The sequence below is a fragment of the Schistosoma haematobium genome, chromosome ZW (genome assembly GCF_000699445.3).
Source record: "Schistosoma haematobium chromosome ZW, whole genome shotgun sequence".
NCBI classification, from domain to species: domain Eukaryota; kingdom Metazoa; phylum Platyhelminthes; class Trematoda; order Strigeidida; family Schistosomatidae; genus Schistosoma; species Schistosoma haematobium.
Window position 1 is genome coordinate 70,647,913 of NC_067195.1, and position 19,158 is coordinate 70,667,070.

The 19,158-nt window shown below is 33.5% G+C and overlaps 1 protein-coding gene across 1 annotated transcript; it reads right to left on the reverse strand.

The window, feature by feature from the left end:
* Positions 1–314: 314 nt before the first annotated feature.
* On the reverse strand, positions 315–2,409 carry MS3_00004281 (uncharacterized protein; the record flags this gene model as incomplete). Its single annotated transcript, XM_012938591.2, has 1 exon — positions 315–2,409. The coding sequence occupies exon 1, from the start codon at positions 2,319–2,321 to the stop codon at positions 315–317; it is 2,007 nt and encodes a 668-aa protein (XP_012794045.1). The 5' UTR covers positions 2,322–2,409.
* Between the last annotated feature and the right edge of the window lie 16,749 nt (positions 2,410–19,158).

The following is a 19,158-nucleotide window of genomic DNA, read 5'->3' on the forward strand; positions in this document are numbered from 1 at the left end:
GAATCATGAGTCAGTTGAAGCTAGACCATCATAGAAAACCTGGAAGCCCTATTGTGGGACTCAAAAAAATATCATCTATTACTAGTTGTACATAGAAATCAAACCTTTAAAACAAAAGAAAAACAACAGTAAACAGGATTTATTTTCAAAAAAAAGAACAATATTGATTTACAATTTGAATCATAAACATGAATAGTAAATTATGTAAAGATTTTAAATAAACTAAAATCTAATCTGAATTAAACACATTCCTAAATAAGTATTTATTAAAACTCTGAAATTTTATATTTTAAAAACAAAGAAAATACGTTTTGTTATATAGTTTGTAAAGACTCTCTAGATGTTTGTCGTTTATAAGATTCCGATTTTGAATATCTACTTTCATTATCTTCAATATTATGTTGATTTTCATCAAAGCTGAAATTCCTACCGATATGTTGTTGTTGTTGTTGACGATGATAATGATGACATAGTTTTCTTCTGTCATAATATAGTTGATTAGGAATACTTTCAATTTTAGAAAAATGTTTTATTATTGATGATAATTGTTCATTACTTTCATTACAAAGTTTGTTTCTTGATTTATCAAGACATGTATTATTATTATTATTAATTGTATCAGAATCATAATTATCTTCAATATTATGATTCATATATATATGACATGAATTATTTATTAAAGATGTACTTAATCTATATGATATTAATTCCATTGTTGTATTCTTATCTTCAATACTTGGTATTTCATTCATTTGTATTCTATTACATAGATTTATGTTTTGTGAATCAAATGTTATTGTAACATCATTATAATTCATTTTATTCATTGGTTTCATTTGATTTATATCATTTTCATTTGATTGTTTATTTGTATTTAGTTGATGATTAGAATGAGTAAAATATAATAATAAACATGAAAAACAATAATTATTTTGATTAAAATTAAATTTATTATATTTACATTGATTAAATACTAATAATAATAATGAGAATAAACGTTTACGAAATGTTTTACCAGTTGCACAAAATAAATAAAAATTCATTGCATGATTAATATACATAAATAATTCAGCTATAGTATCGATTAAACGTAAATATATTCTTAGATTTAATTTATTTTTATCATTTAAATTTAAATTTTGCGCTAAAATTTTTATAAATACAATTGTAAATGTTGTAAATAAAAATGAAAATGATATAATCAATAATATAATGGTTAATTGTTTGATATTATCATTTATATTATTGATTTGTTTATTTTTTTGATTGATTATTGATTTTGTTTTTATAAATGATGATGACATTGATGGTGATAATAATAATTGATTTTTTGATGATTTAAATGTAGAATTATGTAGTATATGTAATTGTTTACGTTGTTTATTTGCATAATATACTGATTTTAATATAATAACATTAAATGTAAATATTAAACAAAATGGTAAATATGAATATAAAATTGCATCAAATGAAGACCAATACCAATTTAATGAAGAATATTGTGGTAAAATAGAACATTGTTCAAAACATTTTATTTTTGTATTATGATTAATAAATGGAATAGTTAAATTCATTTGTATAGTTTTATTTGTTGTTAACCATGAAGTAGAAGAAGATGATGGTTTAGAAAATTTATGAGAACAATTTGAAGTAATTCCTACTGTAAAACAAAAATGTAAACTTAATATTGCACATAATATACTTAAAATTATGATAAGATTTCTTACACGATTATAACTAATTAATCGTGAAACATGTAATGGAAAACTAACAACTAATGCACGTTCTGCTGTTAAACTTACAGTTAACCATACAGATAATAAACTTGATGATGTTCCCCAAAAATGTATCATTTTACACATAAAATTTGATGTATTCTCAAATTTTGTATCAAATATTTTATCAAACCATCTACGTAATAATCCAATAGTTAATACTATTTCATCAACAATTGAACGAGCAATTAAATAAACAAATATTGTCATTGAACCAGTTGATGAATGTCTTAATATAACAAATGATAAAATATTACCTAAACTTCCAAGTATAAATATAATTGGTGGTATATATATCCATAATAAATTAATTATATTACATATATATAATTGTTGTTTAAATCTTTGTATACCTTTTAATTTTTCTGTTACATTTTTAATATATTCATTTAAAAATAATAATGATGAATTATCATGTTTATTTAAATAATGATTCATTCTATTTGTATTTGATTCAGATAGTTGACTATTTGTTGTTAATATAAAATCAAGACTTTTTGATAGGAATAGTTTAGAATTACTACAAATATCTTCAATCATTTTCATATGGTATAAAAGAAGATTATGTAATCAAGTTTTGTTTATAAGTTGACGTTCATTTAATTATAAATTTAATATAAAGTATATCATGTTCTGTTTGTTTTTTTATTCTGAGCAATTTATATATAGAAAAGTTTGTGATAAATTAACCAATCAGAATGTCACATTGTCGGGAAATAAATAACCAATGAAAAGTAAGGAAATAAAAATGATTAGTTTACAGCTGATTAGGTTTAGTAACTAATCTATTCTATTTATTTTTAATGCGAAATCATATGAAGAGCTAATATCATATACTTGATATGGTATTTTAATAGAAGGAAATACTTATGGAATTATTGTATTCATTTAAATACCGATGTTGTTCTTTTAATTAAAGTGTAGTTCTCTATACTTGGAAACATTTTAACCCAATGGAATCTTATTTAAGAGATTGCTTACTTAATAACTTACTTACTTACGCCTGTTACTCCCAATGGAGCATAGACCGCCGACCAGAATTCTCCAACCCACTCTATCCTGGGCCTTCTTTTCTAGTTCTATCCAATTCTTGTTCATTTTTCTCATGTCTATCTCCATTTCTCGGCGTAATGTGTTATTTGGTCTTCCTCTTTTCCTTTGACCTTCAGGATTTCATGTGAGGGCTTGTCTTGTGACGCAGTTGGGTGCTTTCCTCAATGTGTGTCCTATCCACTTCCAGCGCTTCTTCCTGATTTCTTCCTCCACTGGGATCTGGTTTGTTCTCTCCCACAGTACGCTGTTGCTAATAGTGTCCGGCCAATGGATCTGAAGTATTTTGCGTAGACAACTGTTAATAAACACCTGTATTTTCTGGATGATGGTTTTCGTAGTTCTCCAGGTTTCTGCCCCATACAGTAGAACTGTCTTGACATTTGTATTGAAAATCCTGACCTTGGTGTTGGTTGACAGTTGCTTTGAGTTCCAGATGTTCCTCAGTTGTAAATATGCTGCTCTTGCTTTGCCGATCCGCGCCTTCACATCTGCATCAGATCCACCCTGTTCATCAATGATGTTGCCCAAATATGTAAAGGTTTTCACATCTTCCAAATCTTCTCCGTCAATTGTGATTAGATTGGTGCATTCTGTGTTGTATCGGAGAATCCTGCTTTTCCCTTTGTGTATATTGAGACCTACTGCTGCTGAGGCTGCTGCCACACTGTTCGTCTTCTCCTGCATTTGTTGTTGCGTTTGGAATAGAAGGGCCAGATCATCTGCGAAGTCCAGATCATCCAACTGCATCCTAGATGTCAATTGTATCCCGTGCTGCCCTTCAGATGTTGACGTCTTCATGATTCAGTCGATCATCAGGAGAAAGAGAAAGGGTGAGAATAAGTAACTTTGCCTAACACCGGTCTTCACTTTGAACGACTTTGTCAACTGTCCTCCATGCACGATTTTGCAGTGTAATCCATCATAGGAATTCTGTATGATATTGACTATCTTCTGAGGCACGCCGTAGTGTCGACGAAGTTTCCATAGTGTTGTTCTGTCCACGCTATCAAATGCTTTCTCATAGTCAATGAAGTTGATGTAGAGTGATGAATTCCATTCAATTGATTGTTCCACAATGAACCGTAGAGTTGTGATTTGGTCTGTACACGATCGATCCTTACGGAATCCTGCCTGTTGGTCACGAAGTTGGGCGTCTACGCAGTCCTTCATCCTGTTTAACAATACCCTGTTGAAGACTTTTCCCGGTATTGAGAGAAGAGTGATGCCCCTGTAGTTATCACACTTGCTGAGATCTCCTTTCTTCGGTATTTTGATCAGGAGTCCTTCTTTCCAGTCTGTTGGTACTTGTTCCTCATCCCAAATCTTATTGAAGAGAATGTGGAGTATCCTTGCAGTTACCGCTACGTCTGCTTTTAGTGCCTCTGCTGGGATGTTGTCCGGTCCTGCTGCTTTTCCACTCTTGATTTGTCTGATGGCCATGCTGATTTCTTCAATTGTTAGTGGGCCAACATTGATTGGGAGGTCCGTGGGTGCTGCTTTGATGTTGGGTGGGTTCAGTGGAGCTGGTCGATTCAACAGTTCTTTGAAGTGTTCTACCCACCTGTTTCGTTGCTCTTCAATGTTGATGATTACCTCGCCTTCCTTGCTTTTCACTGGTCGTTCTGGTTTGCGGCAATTTCCAGAGAGTTTTTTTGTCGTGTCATACAATTGTCTCATGTTTCCTTCTCTTGCAGCCTTTTCCGCCGTCGTTGCTAAATCTTCCACATATTTACGTTTGTCGGTCCTGATGCTCCTCTTCACTTGTTTGTTTACCTCTGTGTATTCAGCTTGTGCCTTGGCTTTTTCTGATCTTGTTCGACTGGTGTTGATTGCTGCCTTCTTGTTCCTCCTTTCTTGAATCTTATCCAGTGTATCAACAGTGATCCATTCCATGTGATGGTGCTTCTTGTGGCCCAGAACCTCATGACACGTTGAAGTGATTGCCTCTTTGATCCCCTTCCAGTTGCTCTCCACAGTAGTTCCTTCTCCATTGAGTAGACCATGAAAGGCCTGGAACTTGTTGCTGAGGACTATCTTGAATTTGTTGAGTTTGTCAGTATCCTGAAGAAAAGCCGTACTAAACTTTTATGATGTTGTCCACTCCGTTTTCCAGTGCTTCTTGAGTTTCAATTTCATCTTGGTGATCAGCAATTGATGATCTGAGGCTATATCAGTTCCTACCTTGGTTCTCACGTCTCCCATCGTCCTCCTGAACGTTTTGTTGATGCAAATATGGTCGATTTGGTTTTGCGTGGTGTGATCCGGTGAAGTCCATGTGGTTTTGTGTATGCGTTTATGTGGGAATATGGTGCCGCCTATGACCATCTTATTGAAGGCACATAGATTTGCAAATCTCTCACCGTTTTCGTTTCTTTCTCCCAGTCCGTGTCGTCCCATGATGTCTTCATATCCAGTGTTGTCCGTTCCAACCTTGGCGTTGAAATCTCCCATCAGAATGGTCAGGTCCTTTGTTGGGGACTTCTCGACGATTGACTGCAGCCTATTGTAGAATTGATCTTTAGCGTCTTCATTGTAGTCGTTGGTAGGCGCATAGCATTGGATGATGTTCATTGAAATGCCCTCTTTCTTTGTTTTAAACGAGGCTTTGATGATCCTTGGTCCATGAGATTCCCATCCTATAAGTGCGTTTTGTGCTCGTTTGGACAGCATCAATGCAACTCATTGTGTATTTGGAGCATTTTCTTCTTCATGGCCGGAGTATAACAGAAGCTCCCCTGAAGTTAGTCGTTGTTGTCCAACTTGTGTCCAATGTGTTTCATTGATCCCAAGCACCTCTAGGTTGTATCTCCTCATTTATGCAGCAATCTGGAAGGCTCTTCCGGTGTCCCACATTGTACGAACATTCCATGTACCTAAATAAATGGTCGTTCTGGTTGTCAGAAGGGGCATCGGCCTCGTAACTTCCGAACGAATTCGGCTTTCATCATGAGGCGTCATAATTCTTCTAAATGAAGATCTTCTGACTCCCAGGGCAGAGTTTAAAAGGTTTGAATAATTTTTTCTGGTTGGCGTTTTTTTAGCGAGTTAGTTTTCTACGGGATGGGGACGCTAACCCCATGCCCAACCCTCCTCCTTTATCCGGGCTTGGGACCGGCAGTAGCCCCCGGAGGGACTTCAGGCGGAGTTTTTAAGAGATTGACCTGAAGTATAATCCTTTTTCTAGATGACATCAATTTTTTTCTTTGGTTAAATACTTTCATATCATAATATGCATGTAGGTCTGGTTAACATAAACTAATCAAACTTGAATTGGAATAATCACTTAAAACGGTGAAACAAAACATTTACAGAAAGTGCCTGGATTAAGTAGTATCTAACTATATTTTTAAAATATATGACTTCAGTAATAAGAAGAGAATTTTATATAATTCATATTATATCATTCAATCCAAATGAGTGTGTAGATTCAAGCTATCCTTTAAGGTCTCACCAGAAGAACATTTTACTTTGTTTCCTGTCAGAGGGATTATGATTCAATCGAGAATCATATGTACAAACGCAGACGAATTGATTTACGTTTTTGAAAGCAAAATTATCCTTCAGCATTATCAGATTGGCTCTTGACTTATGATTATGTACATTTCATGACCCACCATTCTTATCTACCCTATGAAATCGTTTTAGAATATATGTTTTATAACATGTATTTGGTGCTTGAATCGTTTATTTTAATATTAGTTTATACATACCAGGTATAAAATCTAAGGCGCATTTTTATTAACCCTCTATTAAGCTTCACAAAGTGACTACAGCACTCAAAACCTTTGTTCTGTTTCATTTCGAGTGTTGAGTATCATCTTTGTAATTTTCTATTTGCATTACAACACTTTTCCGAACATTCAGTTTTTACTGCAATACATTTGCTCAGGTTAGATGTATAACCCTATTCTAACCGTCACTAAGCTGTTTGATCCTGACTATTTAAAGTCACGAAACGTGATATCAGATGACTTTATAACTCTAGATGTATCATTACCAATATGCAAGTATAAGATAAATTTTTGAATCCTTCGATGCTGTAATTTAGTCTTGAGTGATTTACATGAAAATGCGATATTATTAGTCATTCTGCTTTATTAATTCACCATTTCTTTACGTTTAACACTATTCTGACATCAATAAAATCAGCACAGTGTGTTCCACTGATATTTAAGTTAAGCGAATCCACACAAAGTTTCCCGAATGTTACATGAATTAAGCATGAGCATTGTAATAATATGATGTGTATGCGGATCTGTAACACAATATATACAGATAGAATATCACATTAGAAAGTCATATTTTATCCATTCTGTTTAATAGAAAAGTAGTAAAATCGGATACTCAACCTTTGAAAATACTAAAAGTTATTTGTCAAAACTGCGAAAGAAATTTATATGCGACTATTTCAAAAGGTGTATAGTATTATGCGTATAAAATAATTAATGTGTAGACACGTTTCTTGTTAATGTACAGTTATTAGACAAAATAATTCAAATGATTCGCTAGGTCAGCTAAAAAATTCACGACGTACGGTAGATCAAATATTGACTGACGTACCACAACATAGTAAAAGATTATGATATGTTTTTTCAAGCTCTGAAAGGTTATTCAACTTAAAAATCGAATTTGATATTCACAGTAAATGAATAGATGGAAATTATGCAGTTTACACAGTTATCAACGGTGAAGTAATTTTCTGTTTTCAATAGGGTGATGATTTTATTTAGTAGAATGAAAAGATGAACTAGGCAAGGCATATTTTCCGGTGTTTGTATGATGTAAATAATTTGGAGTATTTGGATGTGACTTCGAAATTTTTAACGGATGAATGACTAATAAATCAAGTATGATGAAATATGTTGAGCCCATGGTTTATGTGAGTGCCATTTGAAAAGTTCTCATCATTTTCACGGATTTTATTTACTCAACCAAAGGTGTTGAAGATGACACAGGTATTCAGTGTGTGACAACGCTTCTACCAGTAACACCTTCTAATATGATTCGTTCCCACCCAGAGAAATCAAAAGACAGAGTCGAGGAGATCGGAAGAGTATATTTGGCGTTAACCAATTTATCGGAATTCTCTGATTTAATCTGGCTAGCGATTGCGGTAGATGTTGAGCACGGCGTTACCACACGTGATCTGGTACGGATGCCTGACCGAGCGCCTTCAGCTAGATGAGTCCACTAAAACATATGGTCAGCATCCAATGTCGAAAACTTACAGAGCTATTTATTTTAGGGATTTATTTACCGCTACAATGTCTTTCATCTAATTTAAATATTGCTTGAAAAAGCTTAAGTATATGACTTCACTTCAATGTGGGTTAGTAAGGGAATTCACGAGTGACCAAGACAACGAGCTCATTTTTAACTTTACATTTACTTAACTGTTCTGAATCGTAGTTTACAGAGAATTGTATCTGAGTTGTGTTACTTTTTTCTCCGAAAAGCAAAGTAGTATACTATCTATTTTTATGTATTAATCTTCATAAGCTGTTATTCCTTTAGAAATTTCCAAAGATAATCTGCTTTTACAATTTCGGCCACAATAATAAAACAGCTAAGGGATTAGAACACATTTAGCGTGTATCATTATTCAGTATGGATATAATTATTACTGAAAAAAGTGTAACAATAAAAGTGTATTCAGTTTAAGACGCTTCTTTGAACAAATATTCAACCGAGGACTCTAAAAGGTCTTTCGAATGATCAGAAATATGCCGTCGATTTTGAACTTGTGAAGTGATTTATTCTGGCAAATTTCAAAAATGCTTACTAATAAACACCCAGTTTTGTAAAAACTTAAGCATATAAAGTAAGTTGATGAATATTTGTTTTCTGAGCCGGATTTATTAATTACAAAGCTTCTAGTCATTTTGAATAAACCGATCAGTTCCTACTTAAGTAAAGTTTTAGGTTATGAAAATCCTCACACAAGCGTTCGTTTTGATGACCTTATTTGTAACTGTTCTTTTCTCTATAGATTTATTATCTTCATGTCTTCGGGCTGCTACTTACTGTATGCCCGACAGTATTAACTGAACCTATTGACTCAAAAATAAACTGATTATATTTCATCACAGTTACTGAGATCACACATAAAGTCTATTTTTATTTACTTTATTGTGATCTGAAGTTAACAATCATGTTATTGTTTTTGATCTCTAACTTAATCTGATAAGTGAAATGATATTAATTCGTATTCAAAACCAATTCTAATGATAATAATTAACCATTTATATAAGAAATATAATAGGACTTTCAATTGCTCCTTTTCCTCAGCATTCCTAAATAAATTTGCGAATTTAAATTCAAGATAAAGATCATACAATTCTGCTTATACTTTTCTTTCAACTATCTGTCAGAAAATTAAAATGATTGAGCAATTCTTAAAATGATTTAAAAACAGTAAAGATAATCATTAACTGCTCAAAACGAGTAAACTTTCGTGACTCAGCGATTATCTATGCTCTGAAGAATTAGCTTAAACTAAGTCACGAAACGTCAGAAGATTTAATTTTTCTACTCATTGGGATATTACAAATATATTAATTTATTTATAACAATCTACCAAATGCTCAGTTTATTCGAAATTATGAAGTCAAACCTTGATAATGATATCTGCTAACTGCTTACATTCATATTTGTTTGATAAAAGGCTGACAAAAGATATTTTTATTTTTATATGAGATGTTAATATAACATGATGTTTTTTCTCTTGTTCATGCTCAATGTAAAGTATTCTGAATTTATTCATAAAGTTTATATACTAGTTTCGATCTTATAATCTATTTCGTTCAGTTGATTTGGCAATCCTTCTACAAAAGGAAGTCTAAGGAATTCATCTACCTGAAGATTGTGCTATGTACTTGTTGTTTCACCTCATTTATGGACTGATGTTTGCAATAAAAATGATAAATATCCAACCACACGTAAACAGTAAAGAGCTGACTTTGAAAGCTTTAAAGCCCATGCAAAATTTCAAAGCATTTCAACAAAATGATAAAACCAGGATCATATTTTATTCACTGAGTTTCATCAATTCACACTTAAATGTTAGTTCATGGTAAAATCAACATTCTAATTTTATGAAGATTTATAGTCTTAAACATTAAAAACTTTTTAAGCCCATATGTCTGACTAATTATCCACCCACGAGTGTAATCTATTGTCAAGTTTACATAATAGATTTTTAGAAGTAAGTTTATTTTTAGTTTTTTTTTTAACCATTACTGTTAAAAAAATGGTTTTTAGTTTAACTTAGTTCTGTAGTAAATTTAAATGGGAATGACAAGTTAAATGAATAAGAACAGAGGATAACAGAGGAGATAATAACAATAAACAATGATCGGAAAAACAATGGAGTATTTAATCGATAGAGATTAGAAACTAGATTGGAGAAAATTATGGTATGTTTATTTCCAAATTCATAGGTTACAACAAACAAGTCGTTCATCAATATTGATTTTAAGCAGTTTATATCATTTGCTTAAATTTGGGAAACTTTGTACTAAGTACGAAACTTTTGTGTCGTATAAAGTTATTAATGTTTATAGAAATACTTATATGTACATATATAGAATACTAATTAGTTCAATAAGTCGAATCAAACTAATAGACGAGGAACTTGTGGTGACCGATATTTAATATAATCCTTAAAATTCGTATACAGTTCGTCCTGATAACCGTCACTAGATAATGCCTCAATGATGTATTAATCAGAAAGCGAATATGAAGTGCTGATGACCAAAATTACAGGTACAGTAAACAAGCATGAAAGAGTAGTGTCCAATAGCAAAGGGGCAAGTCAGTGAGTAAGTGAATGTCCGAATCGAATGAGCGAGTGAGTGAACAGGATTAAAATGCTCATACATATACATAGTGAAATGAATGAATCATCGAACCAATTAAGCGACTAAAAGTAAGGCTAGCAGAATGAATACATTCGTAGGCAGTAAGCAATGCTCAAACATACATATTTATACAAGTGCAACAGTGATAAAGGTACAGTGATATAGATAAATGGTTATTGTACGAATGACTCTGTCCGTTAAATAAGTGAACAAAAAGGCTTAACCAAATTAAATGTGAACAAAATTGCACGTGAGCTGCTATAAACTAAATGGAATCTTTTTATATTTCGAAATTATTTATAAGTTCATCAAGATTGTAATCAAAACACTAACGTATTTATCTTTATCAGAAGGGGTTCTGAGGATATTTTAGTACTTTTATAGTTAAATTCATGAGTTAATTGAAACTAAACCACCATGGAAAACCTGGAAGCATTGGAAGGCCGTTTCGTCTTAGTGTAAGACTCCTCAGCGGTGAGCATCTACGATCCCGCCCCGCGAGATTTGAACCCAGGACCTATCAGTCTATCCATATTTATCAAAAATACTGAATGAATACTACCTCATTCATCATAAATAGGTAACTGTTCTTATATGAAATAAGTGGAAGTATAACAGCTAATAATCCCAACCATCTGGCTTATAACTGAATCATCGTTAATTTGAATGAACTGATTTGTTGAAACCTTGAATTAAAGTTACAATACAAATCTGCTAAGTTATTTGTGATGTTCGTTGGGAATTCTTCAACTAGCTGAAAATTATGTCTTAAACTTCAGAAATTCTTTCCTAATTTGATTGTTTTGTAAGTAATAAAGATCAAATCATAGAGTAACATCATGTCTACAAATATCGAGAAAAAATAATGACTAGTTGTGTTTGTTTTAGTTTCGAAATTTTCAGCAGAATTTAGATCTTAAATTAGATATCATATGATGTATGTGAAGATCTAGATGATGGAATGTAAATCAAATAGTTCATATCCTCAATTAATCATTCAGTATATTTTTATTAATATATTTTCAACTACAATAAAGCATCTTATGTATCTTAAACGTTGTTCATGAAATTTTATTCTAAACTTACTATCTGGCTTGTTATCGGTTTCATCACATTTGTCAGTAAATAATTATTATCAGCTATTAATATGTTGCAATTCTGAATTTAGTCCGTCCTTGATCTGGTATTTCGATTATTCGTACTGCAATTCGTTAAAGTATACATACTGAGTCTTTTAGTTCAGAAAGTTATATCAAATGTAATGAAGAGTAATTGCTGAATATTGATATTTTTGTAGCTAAATGTAATGGTAGAATATATTTGAAATTAATTATGAAATATAATAAACATTTTTTGACCGAAAACAAAAAAATCCAACGCTATATAACTGTGATGTACCTATTTCTGTTGGAGTGGAGTGATTCGTGAATGTTGTTCGTACCTGATTCACTTCAACTGCAGAGTTTTGGATGTTTGGAGAATGGTGAATAGATACTTTATGTCATGCTGAAGCCTGAACTCCAATGTAGTATTCAGATTTATAATCTTCAGAATGCCCAATTTGTTCTCTAACTATTGTTATTTCGTGGTAAATGTTAACTTCAAAAGTACTTTGTGTTATGTTTTACAATTTTCCCTTTTTTTCAAAAGTACAGCTTCTTATACAAGTTTTTTTGTTAAACTGTATAACATTTTATTAACATAAATATCTATTTCCTTTATAGGTTTTTAGTTAATTTTGACCAAAAAATCAAACTTAGTTTACTACTTCAAATTGCGATTAAACGAATAACTGAATTGTTATTTATTCTTTATTTCTTTTTATATGCTATGTTTACTATTCAGTGTGTAACTCAGCGCAGTGTTGACGTTTAAAGGTAATGTTATAATGCTCAGTTTTACTTCGTCTAATGTTATCCCGGTTGGGTTTCCACGTTTACACGTATCGGACGTTAATTTACCTTAGACGAATATCTACATTAGATTCCCCCAGTGTCTATTCTACAGGACTTGAACACAACTCAGATCAAGAACACAACGTAAATATATTTCCACACCAAAAACCCGAAACCATCCAACAGCAATGAACAATCAATAATAAGTGAGTAATAATACTATTCAGGACAGGGGAATATATAACTCATCTGACAACTGTCAGACTATCTACATGTCTGACTAAGCAGGCAACCAATCATTATCATTCTCGCCCACACATCAGGTAAATTATCTGGTATAAAAAAACTATAGGAAAATAAAATCAAATCATTTTTACCTAGGAAAAGTTGGAAATTCATCAAATAATCTCACAAGCAAAAATGAATCCATCGGTTTAAGAATATGACTTCAGAACTGTTGAACATCAATTTTACTAGTTGTGATAAGCAAAATAAAATATACCGTTTGAGGGACGCATATTCTATCCTACTGTGTTTAAATAAATGAATCATGTTCACAATAAGATGTTAATGCGTCCTCTGGAACAATCATTTCAACGTCTTATTTGGAACTAATATTCTTTCGATCGACCATTAATTATCCAGAACTTTGAGGATAAAGGCTGGAATCAAACCAAATTAGCGTTTACTTATCAATTCTTCCATTTATAAACAGTTAGATATTTCATTTCAATAGTATTCATGAGCATAGTTTACACACATTGGTTATACACACTTTTAGTTGAAATCTCACATGTTTTGTCTTTGTAATACAATTTCCAAAATCTAAATTTATTCAATATTAAAAACATTCTCCTTTCTATGTGTTAAATATTTGACAAGTAAACAATTGATTAAATTTATCCTACATAAAAATTAAATTCCACTGTTAAATCTATATGGAAACATGAATTCGTTGCATTACTTTCATCGTACCGCATAACTAAACATAGACATAAAGCTGATATACTGAAGTCCTTCAAGGTGATTAACAAACAATCAAACTCGAACCTTTTGAAATTCGCTGAAGCGTTAGCAATCAAACGTTTAAAACCAGATCTATATATACAAAAAGAGACAGTAATAAATCTTTCTTTACCCTGGTAACAATAACCTCACTCTTTCTATTAATTTGCTCCTATTTATTTATTTATTACGTCATTATTGCAACTCTTTCTGAAATATAAATTACATCATACATAACTGATTGATTTCAATTCATATTTTCTTTATTACCATTAATCTATTTTCATGAGTTCTAATCACTATTTCAATGTTCCAGAACTTTCCCTCTCAAACTTTATTTATTTATTCGAATCAAACATTTTATGAGCTCATTAACTCTATCTGAATCTTCACTACATCATCATACACATGTATTGATCCTTAATCACACTCTTATGTATAAATATGTCAATATCTGTAATAATGTTGAATTTCAAATAATTTAGGTTGTAAGCAGCTGATGAGAACCTAACGAAATAAAATGAATTCATATTATTCTGCACCAATGTTTGTTCTTGCTCTCTTTAAAATAGTCTATTTAATTAGTACTTATATATAATATATATAACTCCGCCTGGAGTCCCTCCGGGGGCTACTGCCGGTCCCAAGCCCGGATAAAGGAGGAGGGTTGGGCATGGGGTTAGCGTCCCCATCCCGTAGAAAACTAACTCGCTAAAAAAACGCCAACCAGAAAAAATTATTCAAACCTTTTAAACTCTGCCCTGGGAGTCAGAAGATCTTCATTTAGAAGAATTATGACGCCTCATGATGAAAGCCGAATTCGTTCGGAAGTTACGAGGCCGATGCCCCTTCTGACAACCAGAGCGACCATTTATTTAGGTACATGGAATGTTCGTACAATGTGGGACACCGGAAGAGCCTTCCAGATTGCTGCATAAATGAGGAGATACAACCTAGAGGTGCTTGGGATCAATGAAACACATTGGACACAAGTTGGACAACAACGACTAACTTCAGGGGAGCTTCTGTTATACTCCGGCCATGAAGAAGAAAATGCTCCAAATACACAATGAGTTGCATTGATGCTGTCCAAACGAGCACAAAACGCACTTATAGGATGGGAATCTCATGGACCAAGGATCATCAAAGCCTCGTTTAAAACAAAGAAAGAGGGCATTTCAATGAACATCATCCAATGCTATGCGCCTACCAACGACTACAATGAAGACGCTAAAGATCAATTCTACAATAGGCTGCAGTCAATCGTCGAGAAGTCCCCAACAAAGGACCTGACCATTCTGATGGGAGATTTCAACGCCAAGGTTGGAACGGACAACACTGGATATGAAGACATCATGGGACGACACGGACTGGGAGAAAGAAACGAAAACGGTGAGAGATTTGCAAATCTATGTGCCTTCAATAAGATGGTCATAGGCGGCACCATATTCCCACATAAACGCATACACAAAACCACATGGACTTCACCGGATCACACCACGCAAAACCAAATCGACCATATTTGCATCAACAAAACGTTCAGGAGGACGATGGGAGACGTGAGAACCAAGGTAGGAACTGATATAGCCTCAGATCATCAATTGCTGATCACCAAGATGAAATTGAAACTCAAGAAGCACTGGAAAACGGAGTGGACAACATCATAAAAGTTTAGTACGGCTTTTCTTCAGGATACTGACAAACTCAACAAATTCAAGATAGTCCTCAGCAACAAGTTCCAGGCCTTTCATGGTCTACTCAATGGAGAAGGAACTACTGTGGAGAGCAACTGGAAGGGGATCAAAGAGGCAATCACTTCAACGTGTCATGAGGTTCTGGGCCACAAGAAGCACCATCACATGGAATGGATCACTGTTGATACACTGGATAAGATTCAAGAAAGGAGGAACAAGAAGGCAGCAATCAACACCAGTCGAACAAGATCAGAAAAAGCCAAGGCACAAGCTGAATACACAGAGGTAAACAAACAAGTGAAGAGGAGCATCAGGACCGACAAACGTAAATATGTGGAAGATTTAGCAACGACGGCGGAAAAGGCTGCAAGAGAAGGAAACATGAGACAATTGTATGACACGACAAAAAAACTCTCTGGAAATTGCCGCAAACCAGAACGACCAGTGAAAAGCAAGGAAGGCGAGGTAATCATCAACATTGAAGAGCAACGAAACAGGTGGGTAGAACACTTCAAAGAACTGTTGAATCGACCAGCTCCACTGAACCCACCCAACATCAAAGCAGCACCCACGGACCTCCCAATCAATGTTGGCCCACTAACAATTGAAGAAATCAGCATGGCCATCAGACAAATCAAGAGTGGAAAAGCAGCAGGACCGGACAACATCCCAGCAGAGGCACTAAAAGCAGACGTAGCGGTAACTGCAAGGATACTCCACATTCTCTTCAATAAGATTTGGGATGAGGAACAAGTACCAACAGACTGGAAAGAAGGACTCCTGATCAAAATACCGAAGAAAGGAGATCTCAGCAAGTGTGATAACTACAGGGGCATCACTCTTCTCTCAATACCGGGAAAAGTCTTCAACAGGGTATTGTTAAACAGGATGAAGGACTGCGTAGACGCCCAACTTCGTGACCAACAGGCAGGATTCCGTAAGGATCGATCGTGTACAGACCAAATCACAACTCTACGGTTCATTGTGGAACAATCAATTGAATGGAATTCATCACTCTACATCAACTTCATTGACTATGAGAAAGCATTTGATAGCGTGGACAGAACAACACTATGGAAACTTCGTCGACACTACGGCGTGCCTCAGAAGATAGTCAATATCATACAGAATTCCTATGATGGATTACACTGCAAAATCGTGCATGGAGGACAGTTGACAAAGTCGTTCAAAGTGAAGACCGGTGTTAGGCAAAGTTACTTATTCTCACCCTTTCTCTTTCTCCTGATGATCGACTGAATCATGAAGACGTCAACATCTGAAGGGCAGCACGGGATACAATGGACATCTAGGATGCAGTTGGATGATCTGGACTTCGCAGATGATCTGGCCCTTCTATTCCAAACGCAACAACAAATGCAGGAGAAGACGAACAGTGTGGCAGCAGCCTCAGCAGCAGTAGGTCTCAATATACACAAAGGGAAAAGCAGGATTCTCCGATACAACACAGAATGCACCAATCTAATCACAATTGACGGAGAAGATTTGGAAGATGTGAAAACCTTTACATATTTGGGCAACATCATTGATGAACAGGGTGGATCTGATGCAGATGTGAAGGCGCGGATCGGCAAAGCAAGAGCAGCATATTTACAACTGAGGAACATCTGGAACTCAAAGCAACTGTCAACCAACACCAAGGTCAGGATTTTCAATACAAATGTCAAGACAGTTCTACTGTATGGGGCAGAAACCTGGAGAACTACGAAAACCATCATCCAGAAAATACAGGTGTTTATTAACAGTTGTCTACGCAAAATACTTCAGATCCATTGGCCGGACACTATTAGCAACAGCGTACTGTGGGAGAGAACAAACCAGATCCCAGTGGAGGAAGAAATCAGGAAGAAGCGCTGGAAGTGGATAGGACACACATTGAGGAAAGCACCCAACTGCGTCACAAGACAAGCCCTCACATGAAATCCTGAAGGTCAAAGGAAAAGAGGAAGACCAAATAACACATTACGCCGAGAAATGGAGATAGACATGAGAAAAATGAACAAGAATTGGATAGAACTAGAAAAGAAGGCCCAGGATAGAGTGGGTTGGAGAATTCTGGTCGGCGGTCTATGCTCCATTGGGAGTAACAGGCGTAAGTAAGTATATATATATATATATATATATATATATATATATATATATATATATATATATATATATATATATGCATATTGTAGGAACTTTATCAGATATTTCTATCTAAATTGATATGTAACGAATATGTTTTTATTCCATTCTTTATTTTGATGTACTAATATGTAACAAAAGATGCTAAGAAAACGAAATGTAATAACCGGACGAGAAAAGAAAATAGTTCGACCCATCCATTCCGAATAATAATAATAATAAGCCAGAATACCAAAAAGGGACGATAATAATAACTGATGAATAAACATTATTATTTAGAATACTGGGGTTAATCATTTTCTTGTCTTAATTCATCTGTTTTTTTATTACCAACCAGTTATTGATTTGATAATTTATATTTTGTTCATACCTCACGTTGTACAATCTATTTATATCTATAAAGCATATTATAAATTATGTATAATATGCCTAAATGGAATTCAGTATTATACAAAATAAACATATGGAAACATCTAAAAGAAATAACTAAGCGAGATATATGCTTTTAGAATTGTTAGTAAGATGAAACGGTTAACGTTGAAATGACTAGTGTATTATCCTACTTTGTTTAGTTCAATGTAATTCATACGGCCAGTATGAATGTGTAGTTTTTTTGTTGTGGTAATAATTATTCCCTAAAATCTTCTGATATAAAGTGAACAAAATGGTAGAAGCGAAATTCATGCCAATTAAAAAATAGACCTGATTATATAAGAATTTTGTCTAACCTATTCTCTAATACTGATTAACCTCAGGCTCAATAAGTCAGTATTCACTTTAAGTATAACATGACTTTAGTTCACTAAAGCCTATTTTGTCCAACTTTTTTGTAGTTTCATAAATTAAACTTATTCATTCTGAATATGATTAATTAAATATTCCCACTGAGACATTATGATTCATATAAATCTTTATTATTACTGTTATTATTATTATTAGTTAGTAGTAGTATTAGTAGAAGAAGTGTAATAAGCAAGAACATAATTGGGGACAATCGAATGTATTTGAACACAAAATTACAGAATCGCTTAGTCAACTCTGAGAACCATAAAGTAAATACTTCATTTACAAAAAGTTAATCAATTGTCTCAGACTTGACCTATTACTCTCTGTTCCCGTTCTTTTCTCTTTGAACTTCTTAACCTTCTTCCGCCAGGTATTTCATTTTCTATTGATGATATATACTACTTATATCAGTCGACATCAGTAGCACACACAGTAGTAGTTGTTGTTGTATTAGTACTAGTGGTAGTTATTTTTAAAACGTGTGAAGTGTTTCATTAGTTTTCAATTCATTTCCATAGTGATTTCAATACGGTTAACAGTTGTAAATTCATTGACTATGCTATTAAAAGATGCTTTTTTTTCTTAAACCTGGTTTTTCGTTTTGAAAACTTTATTTTGGAATCAGATGAGACATTCATTAAAAAGGATATTGACTTCTTTGTTTTGTTTAGAAATCTGTTTTTTTGTAAACAGTAGAAAAAGATAAAATTGAGATATCAAGCTTGAAATAGATTGAAAATAAAGACAATTAATTATTTATGAACAATAAATTGAATGAAGAACATACAGTGAATTTTCAAGAAAATCATTCTTTGTAGTTATGTAATCTTTAGATAAGACGCAATTTACGGGTTTGCTAAGTAAGGACTGATAATCGAGGTTACCTTAGTATTTATCAGTTGGTAAACTTTTTGTTGTGGAATAAATATGTTGGGTGCTTAAAGCT